Below are 24,249 nucleotides of genomic sequence, written 5' to 3' on the forward strand. Positions count from 1 at the left end.
AAAAAAACCTTTAAGGAAATATTTCCTGATACTAGTTTTTTGAACATTTAGAAGGACTTTGTTCACTGCCTGAGAAAACACTGTACTTATCCATGCTGCCAAGTTGAATCTGTGACAGCTGTGGTGAAATAACCCATTATTCCCTGGGACGAACCAAAATTCGACCCTTCGAAATCTCCATGACAGCGGAAACCCAGTTCTGACAAGGCCAGATCAGAGCTATAAGGATCATATCTGACTCCTCCCTTCTGGCCTTTTCTAGTACTCTGAGATTAAAGGAACAGGAGGGAATGCATACATTAGAGCAGGGTTAGTCAACCTGTGGTCCTCCAGATGTTCATGGACTACCATTCCCATGAGCCCCTGCCAGCAAACACTGGCAGGGGCTCATGGGAATTGTAGTCGATGGACATCTGGAGGACCACAGGTTGACTACCCCTGCATTAGAGCACCCTTCCTTGGGATCTAAAAAGCATCTCCTAATGATCGCTTCCCTTGCCTTACTTGGAGTCTCTGCCCTGCCTCTGAGGAGCTTTTACACTCACAAGGTCACAGCCCAGCACAGAGCGCAGCTTGCAATCCCAATGCTACATTTCACCACCAGCATATACTTCCTTAATCAGACACAAACAAAAGCACTTAACAGTACCTAACAGAAACCACTCTGTTGCAGGCTACAAAACACCCACTCATACGCAAATACTGTCCTCAGTCACTCTCTCTTTGACCCATTATGCACGGGGGGAATAATGCACATTCGGGTGGAACGGCGGCGACTAAAATCACTGATAATGCACTGTGCTGGCTGCAACCGGCCGCAGCTTCGGTGCATGCCACCGAAAAAGCCGCGTTAGCGAAACGCGGAAGAAAGCGCAGCTTCCAGGTGACCGGGACCCAACCGGAAGTGGCGCCGGGATCGCCGCATGCATAATCAGTTACTCTGGGTTTTGCCGCCATTGCGCCCCATCGCGTGCATAACTGGTGCGTGTCGCGTCTTCCCCCTCCGCGTTTTCCATGTGACCCGAAATCGCCGTTTCGGCGGCCGTGCATAATGGGCCTTTGTCACACACACACAAACAAAGGAGCTTCAGTTAGAAGAGGCAAAAAAGAAGGGGAAACACCTTACCCTGCCAGCAATTTTCCAGATGCTCCTTGCCTTCTCCTCAGTATGTTTTAGTCTTATGTGTGTTTTGAAAGTACCCCAATATTTTCCCCAAAGAAATCACTTTCATTGCAAGTTAAATTGTCAACCTTTATTTAAAGGGTTACTCCCTGGGAAATGTACTCCTATAAATATTGGTTAAAAGATCCTACAGTTACCCAGTCTCTTGCTAATTCATAATTTCCCATGATTCCCCTCAAGAGATCCATTTTAGGTAACATTGGCAAGCAACACACCACTCCGTTTAATTGATTTTTGAGCATATTATTTTTTAAAAAATCATTTTCCAGCATATTATAATTTGTGATAGATCTAAACCTGTGGTTAGGTTGCTGAGAAAAGATGCACACTTGTGAGACATCTCAGATTATCATCAAGATATATGCGACAATAAAAGATGTATGAAAGTGGATTGTGCATACTGTTGTGCTAGGTGTGCAGCCCACTCAGTAAACAGCCAAAAATGGGCTGGCAAATAATCAGTTTCATCATAAATAAATTGGCTACATTACTACAACTAGAGAGCAGAACACAAAGCAGACTTGAAGGAATTTTGGCATCCCTAACATTGCTGCTAGAACATATCAAAGAAGGTGACTTTAATTACTGCATTTTATTTTTTTTCCTGCAAGGTGACTTATATTTATAAGCAGTTTTTAAACAAGTATATTAATTTCACTTCTGTTTATTTTTTAAAACATGTTTTATATTCGCATCTTTGGTCATTTAGATAAACTGACAAGAATGAACTACCCAAATATGAATATCAGAAGTATAATATTTCACGTTCTACTTTCAAATGATCTGCTGATCTCTGTTAAATATTGCTAATTCGTTAATCCTTATCCATGGTTCCTCTATATATTTGTGAAACAGCCTGGGGGGTGGGACGTGTCCAGCTGTCTGAGTTGGAATAGGGCCAAACAAGGTGCAGCCAGCAATGCTTATTCTCTCCTATCACTCCTCATTCTCTCCTATCACTCCTGCTGTGAGGGAGGCAGAGAGAGACACAGAAAGAGCTGTCCCAAGCTGCTGATCACCCCTGCTTCCCTCCTAAGAACATGCCCTAATTACCTGCTTTGCCTTCTGCTGCAAGGCACACCAAGAGACAAACAGTGAGAGGGAGAGACACACAGAGAGAGATCTCCCTGTGTCCCTTGGGTCCTAGTGCCTATTGCATTCCTGGTTTCAATGGGCTTTCTTGCTAGTATATTATAAGTACCAAACAGTGTCTGTTTTTGAGAGTTGTTTCGCTACACCTCCTATTGTCTACAATAGTGGTCCCCAAACCCCGGTCTGGGGACCGGTGCCGGTCCATGGATCAGTCGGTACCAGGCCGTGGCTCCTCCTTGTCCTCCTCCTTGGCTGCTGCTTCAGGGGCTGCCATGCCACTCTGCCGCTGGCTCACCTTTGGTGTTCTCCAGCGGCCACCATGGCTGAGGCTCCCCCTCAGCGTGGCACTGTGCAGCTGCTGCTGGCAGAGCCCCCCAGTGGGTGGCGGGAAGACGGGGCGCTGGCTAGAAAGCAAGTGGAGCAGTGGCTCAGGTGGCAGCGGTGATGTTCCTTGGCAAAAGACTACCCCCCTGGGCTTCAGTAAAATTGACGCTGACCGGTCCCTGGTGATAAAAAGGTTGGGGAGCACTGGTCTACAATACTGGTACCTCTCTAGTCACTACAAGAGAACTGGAAGTAACCTGTATCATGCAAGAGTAACTCACTTCAGAAGATTTCCATTCCAAATATTACAATAATAAACAAGAGAGCAAAATAATAAATTATACTGGAACATCAAATCCAATCTCATTGGAAGTAAACACTATTGACACTCAATATGATTCCTATGCATATCTAGACTTTAAAATTAAAACCACATTAAACTAAGCTGAGCTCAGCTGTTTGAAAAGTCTTTTAATAGGGGGGAAATGACTTTCTTAAGAGCTCACAGTGAAAACACATTAGTGATCCAAGATATTATCAAGAAGAGGACTTTAAATGCCCGTGGAATCATTTTAATAATCAATAAACTGGGAAACATTTCAACTACCAAATGCTATTCTTCACAGCACCTATTCAGTGGCTTAATAAAGCTTGAAAAGATAGAGTCTATGTTATTTATTCAGGCTTTGACTCTGCCAGAAGGGTCTCTAGATTTGTTTTCCGTTTTCAATCTTTTGTCAGTGGCAGTGAGTCCGTCCTTGTTAATATTTGAGTATAATTAGGCAAAAGCTCCTGTATCATGGAGAGTCAAGGCTGTGAGCTCTTGATCTGGAGATCTGGAGATCAAGAGCGCACAGCTTTTTTTCAAATGATTAAATAACCAAAAAAACAAAAAAACAACCAAATAATAACATTTGGTATTATTTTTCCTTGTTGAATATCTTATTGTATATAATCATCACTCAGTTTTTTCCCCAAATACTATACCTTCTGAACATCTGAATCATGCTTCTGTTGTAATTTCAGTTTTTCTTCATGAATTCGAGCTTCCATCATTTTTGTTTTCATTTCCAACTGAAAATTAAGTGATCCAACACATTAATGGCTGAAAATACATTTAACTAATTCCTATCTATTATTTATTTGTTTATTTATTATTTGTTGGATTTGTAAGCCACTTCTCCTGGCCAGCCATCTCAAAGTGGCTCACAACAATAATTCTACTTCCTATATGCCATATTAAAATATGTCCAAAATGGAAAAAAATGTGAACCAAAGCGGAACAAAACGTGAAGACCAGCTTCCCATTTCCAAGATGGCAACCATTACTAGTTCACTTCTGGTAAGATGTTCTATAAGTGTATGGAATTGTAACAGCGAAAGACAGACAGGGATCCAAAAAGACACAAAAATATTTTCCTATAAAAGCAACAGTCATCCATAAAAGATATGTTAAGCCAAAGCAGAGCCATATTGTTCACCTCCTGAATTTATTGAAGAACTTAAATGAAATAACAAAAAGAACTTATGGTAACAATACCCGGTGCACATATTAATCGATCTAAAGATTGCTTCAATTGTTTCAATACTGTGTTGGAAGCCTTTAATTGTGCACATAGATTATATAGGATGATTTATGCAAGTGTTTTTTGTTTGTTTGTTTGTTTTTCTACCATGTGCGGTAAAAAAAATACTGCAGTTCTACATAGTTTGAAACGTAACTGGCAAAATATGCTGTAAAGGTTTTTAGGATCATTTGTGTCTTTTAATCAATAAAATAGAGTTTAGCAAATACTGATCAAGTACGAAATTAGTCAGATAGGAGAAGCCCTCTTTCACACTGATTCTTTTACACTGAGGTATCTAAATAATAGTCTCAAGTTCCACATGTAAGAAATTGCCAGGGGTCACCTCTCAGCTTCTCCCTACAAACCTAAAATAAAATTATCCTTCCCAAAAGTAATTCTAAAGAGTAATAATTTGTCAAATACAAAATACTTGGTGGAACTTGCTTCCTATGCATTATAATACTACTTCTATACTGAATCTAATATGCACTCTGCTAATTTTGTCCATATTGTTCACCATATCTAGGCTCTGATACTGGCCATTGCTGCCAATCAATTATTTATGGCTCTGTTCCTTGCTACCATTCCAGATTAATTTGTGCAACATTTTACCAAAGATCATGCTGCTGGTTCTTCTATCAAATACAGGCCTGCAATAATGTGTAAAATAAAGATATTAGAAATCATCTGAAAAAGTGAGTTTTATAACACAGGTGAAAAATGATGCAGTGGATGAGTTTCTGGACACGGTACATAAATAACTACAAAAGTATATTATTCCTCACTGACGGCAATCACAGATACTCTCAGAACTTCAAGCAGAGCATAAAATAAATCCACAATGAAATTCAGTTTAAAGGATCTTGCTGTGTGTCTAGCAAGTGAGATCAAACCATTCTTATGTAACCATAGATCAAGAAAGATATATTCCTAATTAAACCACTCAATCTATGTTCCAACAAAGTTTTTGTAGGCTTTCAATAAATAAATACAGTACATTTGTAAAGAATGTAAAGCACTAACAAATGATCATGGAAGTACATTAAATTCTAGAAGTATCATTGATTTATCTTCAGGCAACAGGAGAACACAAAGAAGATAACAGCAATTGTCCAATCCTTGGAAGCCAAAGGAAATACAACCCTAAGAGGAGGTCTCTCTGTGCACAGCAGTCATGAGTCAAGTCACGTTCAAGCACACCTAGGAAGTGTGAAATTCCAGAACACGAACCTAAACCTATCTGGCAAACTTACCTTCTCTCCACAATGTTTTCTTGACCTGAAATAGACCGGGGGCACTTTGTGGAGGTTTTTGCCTTTTGAGTAGTAAAAGAATTCTCATAGAGAATGTTTATCTATGGGATAATTTATATGATATATGAAACTACTGATGGATATACGAAGTGAATAATCATTGAAATCGTAAGCCAGAAACTACTGAAAACAGGATATTGAAATTGATGCAGAATTATCCAAACCCCATTTTGGCTTTGAGTTTTGGCTTTATTTTGGTTATTACAAATGTATGGCTGACATAAATGCCTGTTAAGTTTCCGATTTTTGAATATTAATACAAACTTGGGATTAAAGAAATTATAAATTAAAATTTTCTTTGCACCAGGCAGAAATGGCTGCTTGGGAGGGTGGATTCTGAGGCATAGACCCTTTTGAAGTAAGGTGACCAGATTGTCCCACTTTCGCAGGGACATCTGGATGCACCTGGCAAATTGTACTTACGTTGCAAGTAAAAATATATATATTACAATACAATTTTTGTGTTCTATGTGTTCTATGAAAATTTTTGTTACTCCATATAGACCAAATTTTTAAGCAAGACCCCCCCCCCCCCCTGGTTAATGCTGTCCTGCTTTACCAATGTTAAAATCTGGTCACCTTATTTTGAAGCCACACCTCCAAACCTCACTTTCACTGGACTGAGCTAGCACAGTCTGCTGCTTATCTGGTGATGTTTGCCCTTCTGAAACCTGAGGCCTACTGCTGGTAACTGCAGTTCCTGTTGCTGTCCGTAAAACCAAATTGTTGCCTAATAAAACTGGAAAAAGGAGTTCCCCCCAAAGTCTCACTATCTATTTTCCTGTACACCCCTTGTATGCAAATTACCAAGCTAATTCCACTTGAAATTCTGGGCCACTTATGCTTTTTATTTTTCAGGCCAGGTTGAGCAAAATCACTTTAACTTTTATGTCTCTCCAGCCAGTTGCTTGTTCACCATTTACAGTTTGTTGTTCTTAGGTGCGAAGTCGTGTCCGACCAATCGCAACCCCATGGACAATGATCCTCCAGGCCTTCCTGTCCTCTACCATTCCCCGAAGTCCATTTACGTTTGCACCTACTGCTTCAGTGACTCCATCCAGTCATCCCCTTCTTCGTTTGCCCTCGATCGCTCCCAGAATTAGGCTCTTCTCCAGGGAGTCCTTCCTTCTCATGAGGTGGCCAAAGTATTTGAGTTTCATCTTCAGGATCTGGCCTTCTAAGGAGCACTCAGGGCTGATCTCCTCTAGGACTGACCGGTTTGTTCGCCTTGCAGTCCAAGGGACTTGCAAGAGTCTTCTCCAGCACCAGAGTTCAAAAGCCTCAATTCTTTGACGCTTGGCCTTCCGTATGGTCCAACTTTCGCAGCCATACATTGCAACTGGGAATACCATAGCCTTGACTAAACGCACTTTTGTTGGCAGGGTGATGTCTCTGCTTTTTAGGATGCTGTCTAGATTTGCCATAGCTTTCCTCCCCAGGAGCAAGCGTCTTTTAATTTCTTTGCTGCAGTCCCCATCTGCAGTGATCTTGGAGCCCAGGAAAATAAAATCTGTCACTATCTCCATTTCTTCCCCATCTATTTGCCAGGAATTGAGAGGGCCGGATGCCATGATCTTTGTTTTCTTGATGTTGAGTTTCAAGCCAACTTTTGCACTCTCCTCCTTCAACCGCATCAACAGGCTATTTAGTTCCTCTTCACTTTCTGCCATTAGAGTGGTATCATCTGCATATCTGAGGTTGTTATTTCTCCCTGTAATCTTGATCCCAATCTGTGACTCCTCTAATTCCGGCATACAAGTTAAATAGACAGGGCGACAATATACAGCCTTGCCGAACTCCTTTCTCAATTTTGAACCAATCAGTGATTCCATGTTCAGTTCTCACTGTTGCTTCTTGACCTGCATATAAGTTTCTCAAGAGACAAATAAGATGCTCTGGTATTCCCATCTCTTTAAGAACTTGCCACAATTTGTTGTGCTCCACACAATCAAAGGCTTTAGCATAGTCAATGAAGCAGAAATAGATGTCCTTCTGGAACTCCCTAGCTTTCTCCATGATCCAGCGTATGTTGGCAATTTGATCTCTAGTTTCTCTGCCTCTTCGAAATCCTGCCTGTACTTCTGGAAGTTCTCGGTCCACATATTGCTGGAGCCTAGCTTGTAAAATTTTGAGCATAACTTTGCTAGCATGAGAAATGAGTGCAATGGTGTGGTAGTTTGAACATTCTTTGGCATTGCCCTTCTTTGGGATTGGAATGTAAACTGACCTTTTCCAATCCTGTGGCCATTGTTGAGTTTTGGCCATTGTTGAGTCCACTGGAGAAGGAAATGGCAAACCACTCCAGTATCTTTGCCATGAAAACCCAATGGACAAGTTCAGAAGGCATTTACAGTTACAGAGTCTAAATATTCCTTATTTAGACAGAGCTTCCTGAACTTTCCAGCCTTGCAGGGCCCTTGTTGATGCATCTGTTTCTGCCAAAAGAAGAAAAACTGTCGCTGGTAAAGGTTGTCCAGAGCCCACAGCCCATTTGACACCTACCTGCATCACTCCACCCCAACCTCAGTCTACAAGCCTCTACTCTCTACTATCCAGGTGTTTGTCTGTTTGCACCAAAAGTTAGACTGTTCCTAGTAAGAGTTTGCCTGAGCCCACAGCCCAGGTGGGTCACACACGTTCCACTTCACCCTAACCTCAGCCTGCAAGCCTATACCTTTATCTCCATTATCGCTGCTTATCTCTAGACTATAAAGAGCAGCTCTGCAGGCAAAATTGGCTGCTTTGGAAGATGTACTCTGAGGCATGGTACCATATTGAAGCCCCCCCTCCAAACCTCAAAGAATATTTCCAATCTAGGAGAGCCACCCTTGGGCTAGAAAATTAACAGAACTTGGAATGTTTTATTATACATTGGGCTGTTGTATATTTGTAAAAACGCAAACTGTATTTTTTGTTCAAAATAGTATTTTAATGGCAATATATTGTAATTACAATATACAAACATATACAAGAAACTAGAGATATTTTACTGGAATAAAATGCCGTTGGACAATATTTCCAGTTGTATACTTTGTCAGGTTTAAGGTGTTAGTTTTAACTTTCAAGGCCAAATTCTGCCTCAGCTCTGTATATCGACAGGACCACCTCTCCAAATATGTCTCCTGAAGAGCCTTCTGCTCAGCCAACAGAAACAGGCTAGCAGTCCCCCAGCTCCAGAGAAATTTGTCTGGCCTCAACCAGAGCTAGAGCCTTTTCAGACCTGGCTTCTGTCTAGTGGAACAAGTTCCGAAAAAATACTGAGCCCCTGCCAGGACTTATAAAGTTCCATGGCCCCTACAAAACAGAGCTCTTTCACCAAGCCTATGGTTGAGGCCAGTAAAATGTCAAAATGTCAATATCTAATTGGCCTCCCTCCTATATTGCACCCATACCATGGGTTTAGTTTTATACTCATGGGCACAATTTACAGAATGATTTTCGAATTGTTTTAAATGGGGATTTTAATATAATGTTAGTTATATGTTGCTCATTGCCTAGAGTGTGGTCTCGCAGAGACGGCACTTTATAGATTTAAATAAATAAATAAATAGATCTTATATTCAATATTTTATCATATTTTAAATTCTCGAGCTAATTGAATTCACCTGGATAATATGGATGAAGCTAATAATAAAATAGCTTCAACTGAAATAATGTTAATTTTATATGAATGTGATAATTTTCATGAAGGTTAAGAAGCAAAGAATCTAATGTAGTTTTTAATCACTAGAAGCTGAGCCTACCTTCTTAAAACAAAAAAATGAAATACATTGTCGACCAGCCTTGAAAAGGGAGATACTACAATTAAAATTGGCATGCACATGGAAGACAAATTACAAATGCTTGGAAATCTAGCTTAGCGTCCTGACCTAGTGTTTCAAGAGAAGAGACACAAAACATATTGTTATACCTGAAGCAAGACTGCTGAGAAATTATGCTTTACTAGAATAGATTACTATGTAACACTTTTTCATTGCTAGGGATATATCAGTGTCTTTAATTGCCAAAGCAATACTCAAGTGTAATTATTCAAAGTGGACACATTATGCTGACGAACAAAAAAGAAAATAAAAGGCATAATATAACAGTTTATATATGCAATCAAGTTGCTTCCAACTTATGGCCATGATCTGAATTAATGACATCCAAAATATCCAATTGGCCATTAGAGTGGTATCTGAGTAAGGCCTTACTCAGGTCTTAACTCATCAGCAAAAAATACTACACAGAGAACAACACTTTCATTAACATTTTGCAAGAGTTAGCAGTCTGTCCAAGTCAAACAATTATCTAACTTGAGGCACAAAATAGGAAGTATCAGACAGCCAATCCTCAACTAAAGACTATCATGTACCAAGGAAATCCTACTTTTGAATGCACGAGAGTTTGTTAAAGGGGGGATTTGAGCCCTATCCTCCTTTCAGTTATAACAACCTCACCCTCTTCCCCCTCTCAGATGCTGGATTTTCCCTTTCTTTCTGACTGAGCAGCTCCTATTTTTTTGTTTCTTGAAGAAGAGTGGCCATACCAACCAGTAATGTTTTTGTATTTTTATGTTCACTCAGACCAGGAACTTGAGAGAAAAGACACAGTCACCCATTTAAACTTCAGAAATGGCACACAAGAGGCTTTAAAATGTTAAAAAAATAAACAAAATATTTATTCAACACAGAAGGGAAACAGTCACGTGAAATCAAGGGTAAAATAAAGCTAATTCAGTAAGAATTCTGAGGTCTTAATATTTTCACAAACAGCTCATTTTTCTAGAAATTGAGAGTTTTGAATTTTTTCCATTGAGTTTGCATCAGTATTAATTTTTGTTCCGAACTGGGATAGAGAAATACCCCCGCAGGGCCTTATGCTATGTGGGTACTAATTTGTTGGTGATTCCCAGCTCATTCATAGAAGGTTCGCCTGGCCTCGACTAGGGTCCTGGCCCCAACCTGGTGGAATGAGTTCTTGGAAGAGCTGAGGGTTCTTAAAACTGAACAAGAACTAGTAATCAGATTTTAAGTATAAGATGTCAAAAGGTGTACAGTGTGCTTTGATAGATAGGCTTGAACTTAAACTGGCTCACAAACTAAAGCTCATGATGAATTTTGGCCATTGTTCACAAACTGAAGTTCATGTCAGGTCAAGCAACATGGACTTTCAAATAGGGTTGGGAGATTCGGCACCCAGAACAGCCGGTCTCTCCTGGCGCAGTGAGCGCCGCGCCACAGGGGGGAGGGGAGGCGTGGGCATCAGTGTGCCGGCAGGTGCACACACGCCCGCCAGCTCATTCACAATCGCACTTCCCCTCCCCCCCCCCGCAGTGCAACGCTCGCTGCGCCAGGAAAGACCAGCCGCTTCGGGAGCCGAAGCACCCAACCCTACTTTCAAACTGTTTTGTGGTGGTTTGTGAATGGATGCATTTCCAGGCAGATTATCTCTGCTCCATCAATACGCTACCAAACTTCAAAGCAGCAAAGCAACTTCAAAGTAACGTGGTGTATATGTGGATGCCTGTAGCATAGTGAACACCAATAGTTTCTCTGTGTTTTTGATGTGTGTAGCTTCCACTTTTGAACATGCATGTGACATTTTAAACAAATGTACTGGGCTTAAGGGGTCCATAACTCACACTCCTTAAACCCAGCACATAATTTATAGGGTATATAGAGAAACATTAGGGGGAGTACCTTTGTGAGTATTATGTCTCTAGCTTGCACAGGAACTGTTCTTTACACTCCTGAACCTTCACTTTTAATTTCCTCAGAAAGCATTTTCCTGGGGATACTTTCTTGGAGTGCCACAACTCGGATCTGTAAATCCAGCTGCCACTAAACTTGGAGAGCAGTTAGAGGAAAGTTGGCCAAGGAACCCCTGCAAGTTTGGTGTTTTTACCAACTCTGGGCGGTGTGGTACATCATGAACTGTAACAGATTGTTTTGTGGCAAAATGTTTGTGAGAGTGTGATTCTCGAATGGGGCACACCTCAAACCAAACCAGATTTTCCCAGTTCATGCTCATTCCTATTGATAGAACATAAAGCTATATTTTATTACTTACTGACATTTATGTAGAAAATATATATGCTATAGCTGCAGACATGCTTTAGGAGGCTCACAAAGTAAAAATACTTGGATTTAAATTACAATTAACAGAGCGCCGCTGGAGCTGGGTGGCTGGTGCCCTGTGGTAGAGTGCGGTGCCGCAGCCGGGTGCCCTGAAGCTTCCTCCGGCGGCCGCTGTTGGCCGGCTGGTCCGGCGGGCAATGTGTTATGGGTGGCAGCGGGGTGTCCTGCGCATGCGCAGCAGGCGGGAGCTGCTGCGGCTGGCGTGGCCGGAGCTGGGTGGCTGTCGCTCCGTAGTGGGGCGTGTCGCTGCTGCTGGCGGTCCCGAAGTTTCCTCCGGCAGCCAGTGCTGGCTGGCTGGGCCAGGGAGCGATGTGTTGGCGGCGGCAACCTGTGCTCTCGGAAGGCTGGGAGGTAGTGGCGGCGGTCAGCCGGCTCCGTTGTAACACGGCTCACAATTGGTCCCTTGCCGCCGGGCTGACAATCGATCCAGGGGAAGGGGCCTACTGGCACCCTTCCTCATCCCGGACAGGGCCTGCCGATGGAGCCCTTACTCTTTTATTATATCTACTACGCGAGGAGCAGTTAAAGATTATTATTATTTAGATTTATAGCCCGCCACTCCCCTAAGGTTCGTGGCGGGTAACATCATATAAAACCCCCCGATAAAAACCCATAATACATAAAAAATACCCTAATACATAACATGAAAGCATCTCACCAGTTTTGTTCTTCCTTTAAAAAAAACATGGGGGCTTGCAGCCCTGGAAGGGTTTCCTGAAGGGGTGGGAGTTAACACATTTTTGGGAGCTAAACCTAATATACAAAAACTGTAAGCAGGGAAGGAATAAGCAGACAAGTAAAGATAAGAGTGCAGAACTCCAGTCATAGAATCATAGAGTTGGAAGAGGCCATATAGCCAACCCCTCCTTAATGCAGCATTACCCTAAAGCATCCATGATAAGTATCTGTCCAGCTGCTGCTTGAAGTCTGCCAGTGAGGGGGAGCTCACCACCACCTTACGCAGCCTATTCCCCTGCTGAACTACTTTGTGAAAATTTCCCCCCTGATATCTAGCTAGTATGGTTCTACATTAAACATTACTGCAGGGCTATCCTCTGCTGTCAGCAGCTGCAATCTTCCAAGTGATGACTTTTCTAATGAGTTAATTAGCTAATTAGTGAATTAGTTAATGAGAGCAAATGTTCCCTCTCCAGCTTCTCTTCTCCAGGCTGAATATTCCCAATTCCCCCAGGCTTTTCTCAGAGGGCTTGGTTCCCAGGCCACAGATCATCCTTGTAACTCTCCTCTGTACCTGTTTTGTCCACATCCCTAATGTGTTATACAGCAGGACTATGACATCTTGGAATTTTGATGTGATACCTCTGTTCATGCAGCCCAAGACTGCCTTTGACTTTTTAACCGCTACATCATAGTGCTTATATTTAGCTTACACTCCACAATTACCCCAAGATGTTGTTTGCTCACCACGAATCCAAGAAGAGTATTTCCCATCCAATCTGTGTGCTTCTCATGTTTTATTTGTTTACTTTTCAAATTTATATACTGCCCTTCAGCTTACAAAACATCACAAAACCAGTGGTTAAAACTAATGTTTTAAAATAACCAAATTTACATTTAAAAGACTCAAAACAAATTCCTGCCTGTTCCCCAGTAAGAGTGCAGTGGTGGTAAAGTGCTTCAGATATTAATAGATTCAATGGGCATGGAGATTTTTATTATTTGTGTAGGGAGGCCAGCTTATTGATTGTATTTGTAGGTGTCAACCACAGGTCTAATCAAACATCTGTCTGACAAACACTGTGGAACTGCTTTAAGTCCTGTAGGGCCCTGATTTCAATTTGGAGAGCATTCCACCAGACTGGTGCCAGGACTGAAAATGCCCTGGCTCTGGTTGAGGTCAAGATGATTTATTAGGGGCTAGTATTTTGAGCAGATTGCTCAATCCTAAATTGGTTTAGGATTCCAACACTCTACAAGAGAGATTGTCTTTCTCCTTTCTTTTACAGAAGACAGAAATACTTATGAAATCCAGTCATAGAATTTCAAATAGTTGGCTAAGTTCCAATTGAATCAAAGTAAGGCTTTTCAGAAGATAGCTAAGCAAAGCAAGATCTATTTTTTTTAAAAACAGCAGAAGATAAAGAGGAAACTAAAAGAAATCCAGGCTGAGGTGGTATATCATACCGATGCTCTTGATAAGGTCTGGATCATACTAGTGACAAACGGTCCTGCTTCGTTTTTTCCAAACAGTGTGAAGAAAAATTACATTTTACAGGAGAATATCAGAGCAATAAATACTGATCTGACCATAATTGGTCCACTTAAAAAGAGGTCCTGAGAGCAGCTGAAAACACTGCCGGTCAGTTCATTGCCAACTTGGAGAGAGAAAATCCATTTCATTCAGCCTTTAAAAAGTATTTCCAATAGGTAGGAATGTTTAAGGTACTGTCAGTATTGAATTTGGACAAATTACAACATAAAGCTGACACTATTATTATTGATAAAAATATAAAATTGTTACTACAATGAACAATATTCTTTATTACAATTTATAGAATCATAGAATCATAGAGTTGGAAGGGGCCATACAGGCCATCTAGTCCAACCCCCTGCTCAAAGCAGGATTAGCCCTAAGCATCCTAAAGCATCCAAGAAAAGTGTGTATCCAACCTTTGCCAGTGAGGGGGAGCTCACCCTAACTAAGGGTTACTATATTGTATAACTTTGATAGTGAATGTATGACTGCAAAAAAAACCCCTTACTAAGGCTTATACAAACTTTGTTAAGCTCTAAGGAACCCAAGTCAGGAAGTCCGGGATAGCTTGCTAACTCATAAAAAAAGCTATACAAAATTAGTTATCCAAAAGAAAAAAGAGTTCACAGGGATGCATTGGAGAGTCTTAATTCAGGCAACTAGAGACAAAAACCCATCCTTATTTTGGAAGATGATCACTAAACGTGATAGAACAGAGCCTACCCCACTTGACTCAATCATCCCAGCGGACAGATGGGTTACCTATTTTAAAAGCATGTATGGTGATGTTCCCCTCCATCCTATGCTAACTCCATGTCCTGCTGACCTACCCAAATGGCTCCCCATTTCCCCAAGTGAGATAACAGCCCACATTGAGAGATTAAGGAAAGGGAAAGCCCCCGGGTGGGATGGCATCTCTTCAGAACTTCTTAAAGAATTCAAGGACTGGTGGGCTCCCTATCTAGCATCTGTTTTCACATTCATTGACTCCACTGGAAAGATACCTAGAGACTGGGAAATGGCCGTTGTGATCCCTTTCTTTAAAAAAGGGAAGAGAGATGACCCTGCCAATTATAGGCCAATAAGCTTACTAAGTGTTGTTAGCAAACTGTACACCAAACATCTGCTGAATAAATTTATCTTCTGGCTGGAACAGGAAAGGATCATTGTACCCGCGCAAGCAGGGTTCAGGGAGGGCAGAGGTACTCTAGAGTAGCGGTCCCCAACCTTCTTGTAGTCAGGGACCGCCTCAGAGGGTGGGAGAGAGCCGGCGGCACGGTCACCGCAGCTGCACGTAAACGTGCACGTGCAGTTGCCACACATGCACATTTTTGCCACAAGATGGCGCTAACGCGCATGCGCAGAGCTGCCGCGCGTGCGTGTTTTCGCCAGCAGGGGGTGCAAACACGCACGTGCGGCAGCTCCGCGCGTGCGCGTTTGCATCGCTGGCGTACCGGCGGCCTCGCCTGCCTCTTTCCCCCTCTCGCTGCGGGGCGGTGGGAAGCAGGCGCGGCCGCTGGCGGCCCGGTACCATGGCCTTCGTGGCCCAGTACCGGGCCGTGGACTGGGGTTGAGGATCCCTGTTCTAGAGTAGCGATCCCAACCTGTGGGCCGCGGACCACATGTGGTCCCTCGACTAATTGGAGGTGGGCCCCAAAAGACACCTTCTCCCCCCTTCCGGGCCCTTTACTTCATCCCCCCCGGCCCTTTACAACACACTTTGGGTGTCATTGTCTCCCATCACTCCCAGATGGGACTATCTTGTTGCAGAGAAACAACCTCAGGGTTCCCATTGATTTGTCATTGTCATGAGTTAAAATTTCCATGAAAATAAAATGTTCTTTATGTTCATTGTTGTGGCGTGTCTGTATCTTAATTTGAAGGGATGTTTAAACATTACCATAGTGATCAGAGAGCGTTAGGGCAGTGGTTGAGAGTAGAGGAGTAAACTACACCTCCCCACACACCGGGCCTCAGTAAAAGGCGTTGAGTGGTCCCCAGTGATACAAAGGTTGGGGACCACTGCTCTAAAGCACTGTCTAACAATACAACATCTGGTTGAAAAATATTCCTCCCGGAGTGTGACCTCATTATATGCAGCCTTTGTAGATTTCAAGGCTGCATTTGATTCCATCTCAAGACCCAGACTATGGGAGAAACTGGAAGCTTCCACAATTGATAAAAGACTCAGTTTTTTGATACGCTCTCTGTACGAGCAGACCTCACTCACAGTCAGATGCAGTAGGAAAGGTCACCTAATAGAGCAGATTAAAACTCATAAAGGGGTCAGACAAGGCTGTTTATTGGCCCCTTTACTCTTTATTTTTTACATCAATGACTTAGAGAGCCACCTTGAGTCCATAGATTGTCACCCACCTAAATTAGCAGGGCAGCACATTCCTGCTCTCCTTTATGCTGATGATGTGGTCTTACTGTCCAGAACCCCTGTCGGTCTGAACAGAGCCCTGGCAAGCCTGGAGAAATACAGTGAGAAAGAAGCCCTGGTAATAAATGAATTAAAAACTAAGGTAATGGCCTTCAGCAATCGCCCCAGAGTTAGGACCTGGCGCTTAGCTCGAAAGAGGTTAGAACAGGTGAAGTCCTTCAAATACCTGGGAGTTACTTTTCAGGCTTCAGGATCAAGGCATGAACACTGTAGACAGCTTGCAAACATAGGGGAGAGTAGTGCCCTCAATATACTCAAATTCCATCGCTCCAATGGAGCCTATTTTGTTCCAGCAGTACTCAAACTGTTCCAAGCTAAGACAATTGCTCAAATGGCATACGGGACCTTTTTAGGGCCACCAACCTCTTGCTTTGCCCCACTTGAGTGGATTCAAACAAAATTTCTTAGTGCGTTACTTCAGGTTCCAAACTGTGTTTCGAACTCATGGATACGCCTAGAGACAGGGTTTCCAAAATTCAAAGCAAAAGCAGTAACTTCTTCCATCTCCCTATGGTTAAAGGCGCACTGGGCCACAGCTGGTTTACTTCCTTCAATCCTCTGTGACAATTTTAAATCCCAGTGGCTGTTGGCCACCGAGAGGGAAATTATAAAATTAGGCTTTTCCTCACTTTCACTACTCGGGTTGGGGTACAATCAGGTGAAAATTGTAGTGAAACAAAGGATTGAGGACACAGAGCATCAAACTGACCTTTCTCGCTCCCCTAGGTATGGTGCACCACTATGTTCCAGATATATTCAAGCCTCTGCAGACTATCTCTCCTAATTGGAAACAAAATACTATAGGAGAGCATTCACACTAGCTAGATGCTCTGCGTTACCTTCTGCCATGTTTGTGGGTCGCTTCAAGAAAACCCCATTAGCTGAAAGACTCTGCCCCTGTAATTCCGGGGAGATAGAGTCAATCAAACACGTCCTCTTAAGGTGCCCTACTTTTAGCTCTGCGAGAAATAAATTCATCCTCCCATTACTCAGGAATTCCTCCACCAGCTCAAACAAAGAAAAAGTAAAAATCCTCCTGTGGAATAGTAGGGGCCATATTATTAAGCAGGTTGCCAAATTTTGTGCTCATGTGCTTAGCACACGGGAAAGACACTTAAGCTTAAGATTTGTATAGGTATTTTACTATGCGTTTTTTATAATGTACGCATCAATTATACAATTTTATATATTTTAAATTTTGTACTGGCTCCCTGATTTTACAATTTTGTACTCTGAAATCTTTTTTCTCGCTATCTGTTTTATCTGGCCACAGTGCTGTATTAAATAAATTTGAATTTGAATTTGATTCATTGACTGCGATACCATTAATAGACACTGGATGTGAAGTATGTATTTTAAATGAAATTTGTAAGTCTTTATGTTAACTAGAGCTTCTTCTGTTTTTCCACACTGATTAGTACATTTTTTGTTTGAATTATTTCACTTTTAAAGACATCAGAAACATGCCATAGGCATAAAAAAAGTTTAGATGGGAAAATACCTTAAATGTTTTGTCTTTTTAAAAACAAGCCAATATAAGAATTCAAAGACCAGTAACTAATTGGTTTGTTGTCAATTTTTCCCCCTTTCCATCTTTTTTGCCAATATATATACTAAAAGGTTAAGGAAATTGTTGTTTTTAAAAATTATACATATAGAGAATATATATTATAACATGTATTTTACTATATATATGTAATATTTTAACATTGAAATAGAATGTTTTGGTTTTCTCTAAATCTGTTTTCCTGCTAAAATCTTCCTAGAAACTGAAACATTGTTATTAAGAGGTATAAATAATGGATATAAAATAACATAGCAATCAAAATTATAATGCAAGTTTTATTACATACTGTACTGCTATTTCCTTTTCTTCTAAATATTATTATATTTTATTTAGAAACTGAATTAAAGCTTAGAACATTTGGCCAAGAGTAGAATGTGTCTTCATTTTTTTTTCTTGAATACATTAATTCAAGCATACATTAAGGACTGGATTTCATGATTTCTTTTTCTTTCCCTTGAAGAACACTGAACTTTCTAGTAATTAATGACATATGTGACAAAAGGGTATGTCATCGGTTCAGTTTCCTGGAGCCTCCATAAATCCACTGGGATCGCCTTCTCACATCTTTCATTCTGCGGCCACCTACAAATGTACCAGTGCCCCCAGGGTGCCATATAGCCCCCATTGAGAATGGCTGATTTAGACTCCTGACAAGATCAAGTGAGTGCTGGTCATCCAGTATCAGAATTAGGCAATATAAACATTGATAACTGATCCTAAGAAACTGGGAGTACAAAATTTACTTGGGAAATCTTACCTTGGAAAGTATCCAGGCTGAGAGACTTTTCAGAAAGGCAGTAGTATTTCAGTATCACAACCAATAAAGCACCTTGAGTTGAGTACACTAGAGGCCAATAAACTTTGCAGGAATGGGTTTCAAGAGGGAGATCTGATGAGGGAAGCTTTGAGTCTCAAAAATTCAATCTCTAAAATTATTTTTGGTATCTAAGGTGCCCAAAATAAAAAGGATAAAATATCCTGACCCAAACCAAAGTCAAAAACCGAAAACGGTCAAAATAAGAAAAATGAATTTAAGCCTCTGTAGGGTAGAATACAATTTTAAAATGTAGTACTAATATTTGTTGTTATGTTGTTATGTGCGAAGTCGTGTCCGACCCATCGCGACCCCATGGACAATGATCCTCCAGGCCTTCCTGTCCTCTACCATTCCCCGGAGTCCATTTAAGTTTGCACCTACTGCTTCAGTGACTCCATCCAGCCACCTCATTCTCTGTCGTCCCCTTCTTTTGCCCTCGATCGCTCCCAGCATTAGGCTCTTCTCCAGGGAGTCCTTCCTTCTCATGAGGTGGCCAAAGTATTTGAGTTTCATCTTCAGGATCTGGCCTTCTAAAGAGCAGTCAGGGTTGATCTCCTCTAGGACTGACCGGTTTGTTCGCCTTGCAGTCCAAGGGACTCGCAAGAGTCTTCTCCAGCACCAGAGTTCAAAAGCCTCAATTCTTTGACGCTCGGCCTTCCTTATGGTCCAACTTTCGCAGCCATACATTGCAACTGGGAAGACCATAGCCTTGACTAAACACACTTTTGTTGGCAGGGTGATGTCTCTGCTTTTTAGGATGCTGTCTAGATTTGCCATAGCTTTCCTCCCCAGGAGCAAGCGTCTTTTAATTTCTTTGCCGCAGTCCCCATCTGCAGTGATCTTGGAGCCCAGGAAAATAAAATCTGTCACTATCTCCATTTCTTCCCCATCTATTTGCCAGGAATTGAGAGGGCCGGATGCCATGATCTTTGTTTTCTTGATGTTGAGTTTCAAGCCAACTTTTGCACTCTCCTCCTTCACCCGCATCAACAGGCTCTTTAGTTCCTCTTCACTTTCTGCCATTAGAGTGGTATCATCTGCATATCTGAGGTTGTTGATATTTCTCCCTGCAATCTTGATCCCAATTTGTGACTCCTCTAATCCCGCATTTCTCATGATATGCTCTGCATACAAGTTAAATAGGCAAGGCGACAGTATACAGCCTTGCCGAACTCCTTTCTCAATTTTGAACCAGTCAGTGATTCCATGTTCAGTTCTCACTGTTGCTTCTTGACCTGCATATAAATTTCTCAAGAGACAAATAAGATGCTCTGGTATTCCCATCTCTTTAAGAACTTGCCACAATTTGTTGTGTTCGACACAATCAAAGGCTTTAGCATAGTCAATGAAGCAGAAGTAGACGTTCTTCTGGTACTCCCTAGCTTTCTCCATGATCCAGCGTATGTTGGCAATTTGATCTCTAGTTCCTCTGCCTCTTCGAAATCCTGCCTGTACTTCTGGAAGTTCTCGGTCCACATATTGCTGGAGCCTAGCTTGTAGGATTTTAAGCATAACTTTGCTAGCATGAGAAATTAGTGCAATGGTGCGGTAGTTTGAACATTCTTTGGCATTGCCCTTCTTTGGGATTGGAATGTAAACTGACCTTTTCCAATCCTGTGGCCATTGTTGAGTTTTCCAAATTTGCTGGCATATTGAGTGTAGCACTTTTACTGCATCGTCCTTTAAGATTTTGAATAGTTCAACTGGTATGCTGTCACCACCACTAGCTTTATTGTTGCTCAGACTTCCTAAGGCCCATTTGACTTCACATTCCAGGATGTCTGGCTCCAGGTCAGTAACTACCCCACTGTGGTCATCAGGGATGTTAAGCTCGCTCTTGTATAGTTGTTCTGTATAATTTTGCCACCTTTGTTTAATCTCTTCTGCTTCTGTGAGGTCCCTACCATTTTGGTTCCTTATCATACCCAACTTTGCATGAAACGTTCTCTAAATATTTATTTAGTACTATATTTAGTACTAATATTTATTAAAGTTAAAAACCCAAGGCTTATAGCATGCCCTCAATAAAATCATACATGCATACTAATGCTTCCACAGTTTTTAGGTACCTTTTTAGGTATCTAAGGTACTATTGAACTCAAATCCTCCAAAATCAAGGACACAGGATGGCTGTCAGGGTGGAACAGTTGTGCCACTATGAACTCCAATGTGGGGTCCCACAAGGCATGCTCCTCTCCCCAATGCTTTTTAACATCTTTATGTGCTCTCTAGGCCAGATTGTCCAGGGGCTTGGGCTGGGGTTGTCACCAGTATGCAGATGACACCCAGGTTTACCCATTGATAAATGGCTGGTCATCTACTGTCCCCGATTAATTGATCAGATGTTTGGGAACTGTGGCTCTAGCAAAGCCACCTGCAGCTGAATCCCCTGAATATAGAGGTCCTGTGGCTAGGTAAGAAGGGACCAGTCAAGGAAGCACGCCTTCCAAGCCTTGATGGGCTATGGCTCTATACTGAAAAGACGGTCAAAAGACTGGAAGTGATCCTGAACACCTCCTTGAATATGGTCATTAAAGTAGCTCACCAGGTGTTCTTCCAGCTATGCCAAGCAAAGCTACTAGTACACTATCTGGCCCCAGAACCCTACTCACAGCGATCCATGTGATGGGCACTGTACTTCACTCTACATGGGCATTCCCTTATCCCTGTCATGGAAGTTACAGTTGGCACCAAATGCAGCTACCCAGGAACATATGAGAATCCCATGAAGAACTCAAATTCAACCTGTTCTCCAGCAGCTGCATTGGTTACCAAATGAGTTCTGGATCAGATTTAGGGAGCTGTTTTTAACCTTCAAGGCTTTACATAGTCTTGTGTACCTGAGAGAACGCCTCTCCATCTATGCCCCCCCAAGAGCTCTGCAGTCAGCAAGCTCTGATTTTCTGACTATCCCCAGTCCTAATGAGGTGCACCTGGTCTAGACCAGACTTTTTGGCCCTAGCACCAGCCTAGTAGAATGAGCTGAAGCAAAAAGGCAGGCACTTACAGAACTCACAAAGTTCTGAAGGGCCTGAAAAACAGACATGTGATTGCGGTCCGGTCTGCACCTCAACTATCAACCTGGGCAATCTGCCTACCCCCATTTTGGGAGGTACTGTTGGACAAGTAACCCCCCTCTTCAAGCAAGGCTTTTCTAATATACATCCATTTGTTTGCCTAGCTTTTTGAGTTGTTCATCTAGAACACAACAGTTAATTGAATTTTAGAATTTTTACTCAATTTGTATTTTGTGTTTTTTTACTGTTGTATACTGCCCCAAGACCAAGTTTTGTAAAGGGACGATTTAGAACTTCCCAAATAAAATAAATTTGTTTCAGAGGGTTTCAGAGGGTAGCCATGTTGATCTGCAGTGAAACTGATTTATTTATAGTCCACAAGTACCCCTAAGAACTCATTCACACATCCTGCTATCCAGAAGTAAATCTCCCATCCAGTATGCTTGCTTCTCATTTTTGTAGCCCCAATGTAAAACTCTGCACTTATCCTTATTGAATTGCTTTTTGTTCTTATTTGCCCACTTTTCCAGCATGTTCAGTTCTTGTTGAACTTTATCTCAATCTTCTTGGGTGTTCGCTACTCCTCCCAATTTGGTGAAATCTGCAAATTTAACAACTAGCGTGGTACTAGACTCGCTAGCTGTCCTTAGCAACAGACTTCTATAATGAAGCTTCCAGATGTACCCTCTTGGATTTAATAAAAGTTCTGATCCTTTTTCTAAGAACGTCTGAGTTTTCTTTTTGTCACCCCAAGAGAGTACCTTTGGTTCATGATGACATGATCAAAGCTAAGGAGTATAGTCAGATCACTGATTTATCCTATAGTGGTAAATATTTTTAAATATGACACCGATACTTGTTCATTCTTCAGCAACTGTACCTATCATAAAATTTATTCAGCTACAAAATGGTATTACACTTTACATATACCATTATAAAGTGTTCAGAATATGAAATCCATTATTTCCTACACTTGTAACCACAGTATTAGAATAGCCTTTAAGACTGTCAAATGACTCATTCAAAATTGAAGTTTTACAATGAGAAAACAAATCCACACATGTTTTCTTTACTAAACTTTCATTTAGAATTTAAATGTTCTTTGCTTTCAAGAGTCTTTGGGAGGAAAATGAGAGAATTTTTAAAACTTAATCCAGAATATGACAGAAATACTAAAGGCTTGAAAATACCTGTAGTCAGTATAACAATCAATTGCCTGAAAGTTGTTTATAACCCCTAAAATAATATAGCTAGGCTTGTTTGTATTCCATATTGCACCAAGAATTCAAAACCAGTTCCTAAAATGCTTGGTTTTCTGTTGCACAAAGTTAAATAGGACCTTCACTCCTTTGTACATGTTGATAATAGGTGACATTCAGGATGGGTGTCAGTTCTCTCCAGAACCTTGATTTGCGAAGCCCATAAACCGGATCCCTAATAGCTTCCTCCACCAAAGGAAGGTGTCAGCCAAGAGGGTCACAGGAAGGTCCAGGACACTAGACACATACAAGACGTTTGTTCTCTACAAGAAAACAAAAGGCCACACCTATTTGAACAAAGAGATGAAATAAAAAATGATGCACTAGGAAGAACATTTTTATTCCAAATATCAATATAAATTTCATGTGAAACTTCTTCAGTATACAGAACATGAACACAATTCTCCCAGTATTTGAGTAGTACTTGAAAAAACATGGCTTCATGACTGCCCTTTTTCAACGCTCATTTAATGGGAGTAGTGATGCATTTATATTTTATAGGTCCTCTTGAAAAAGCTTAATGTGAACCACATAGGGATATTGACATTTGGAATTAAAATATTCTTACCCCTACACTTTATATATTTTACTAAGACTTTTTAGTACAAAAAAGATAGATGTTTAGAACCATCTGCACCATTGTTTATATCCCTTTGCTTCCAGCACAAATCAAGGAAGCTGAAGTCACCCATAACTGGATACACTGTCAAGTTGCTCAAGGAAGGCAGCATCCACCTCCTCAAGAGGTCTGTAACATATTGCAAAAACAATATTATTTGTTCTCCCTTTCATTAACCTCACCCAGATGCTTTCCACTGGGCTGTCACCCACCTCCTCCAGGATCTCCTGACAAGCCAATCCTTTCCTCACATACAGTACCGCTTCCTCTTCAAACTTTTCAATTTTTCTTGTACAACTCATATTCAGCCATTGCTACAATCCAGTCATGGTAATCATCCCACCAAGTCTCTGCAATGCCTACTAAACCAAACCCCTCTGTCTGCAAGCTAAAGCTCTTCCTTCTTACTGCCTAAGCTTTGAACATTTGTACATAGGAACCTTTAGTTACATTTGGCCTGTCCTTTCCAGGTCAGCCTTTGCTGTTTGCTTTCCACTGTAAAAACAAATAGCTTTATTGTATACAAAATAAAATAAAAGGAACAAAAATGTAAAGATCCAACTCATTCCCCTAAGTAACCACACACTGCAACAACAGGGCACTCTTATAAAAGCAGGAGGAAGGAAATTAGGAATGTTTAGTGAAGGGACATATGACCTGAAATTCTCAGCTTAATGTCTGGAGAGGTCCAGAAGCAAATACAACTGAGA

General features: G+C 41.4%; 1 protein-coding gene across 9 annotated transcripts in view; it reads right to left on the minus strand.

The window, feature by feature from the left end:
- CEP112 (centrosomal protein 112) overlaps nt 1-24,249 on the minus strand; it is a 336,652-nt gene that overhangs the window by 281,564 nt on the left and 30,839 nt on the right. For all 9 annotated transcript variants that reach the window (XR_013229509.1, XM_077328382.1, XM_077328385.1 and 6 more), the window contains one exon: nt 3,587-3,673. Coding sequence is in view for 8 of the 9 variants with exons in the window: in XM_077328382.1 (XP_077184497.1) it covers nt 3,587-3,673 (87 nt within the window). In the remaining variant the exon portion in view is untranslated. The remainder of the gene's footprint in view (nt 1-3,586; nt 3,674-24,249) is intronic.

Source organism: Paroedura picta, chromosome 3 (genome assembly GCF_049243985.1).
Source record: "Paroedura picta isolate Pp20150507F chromosome 3, Ppicta_v3.0, whole genome shotgun sequence".
In the NCBI taxonomy this organism is placed as follows: domain Eukaryota; kingdom Metazoa; phylum Chordata; class Lepidosauria; order Squamata; family Gekkonidae; genus Paroedura; species Paroedura picta.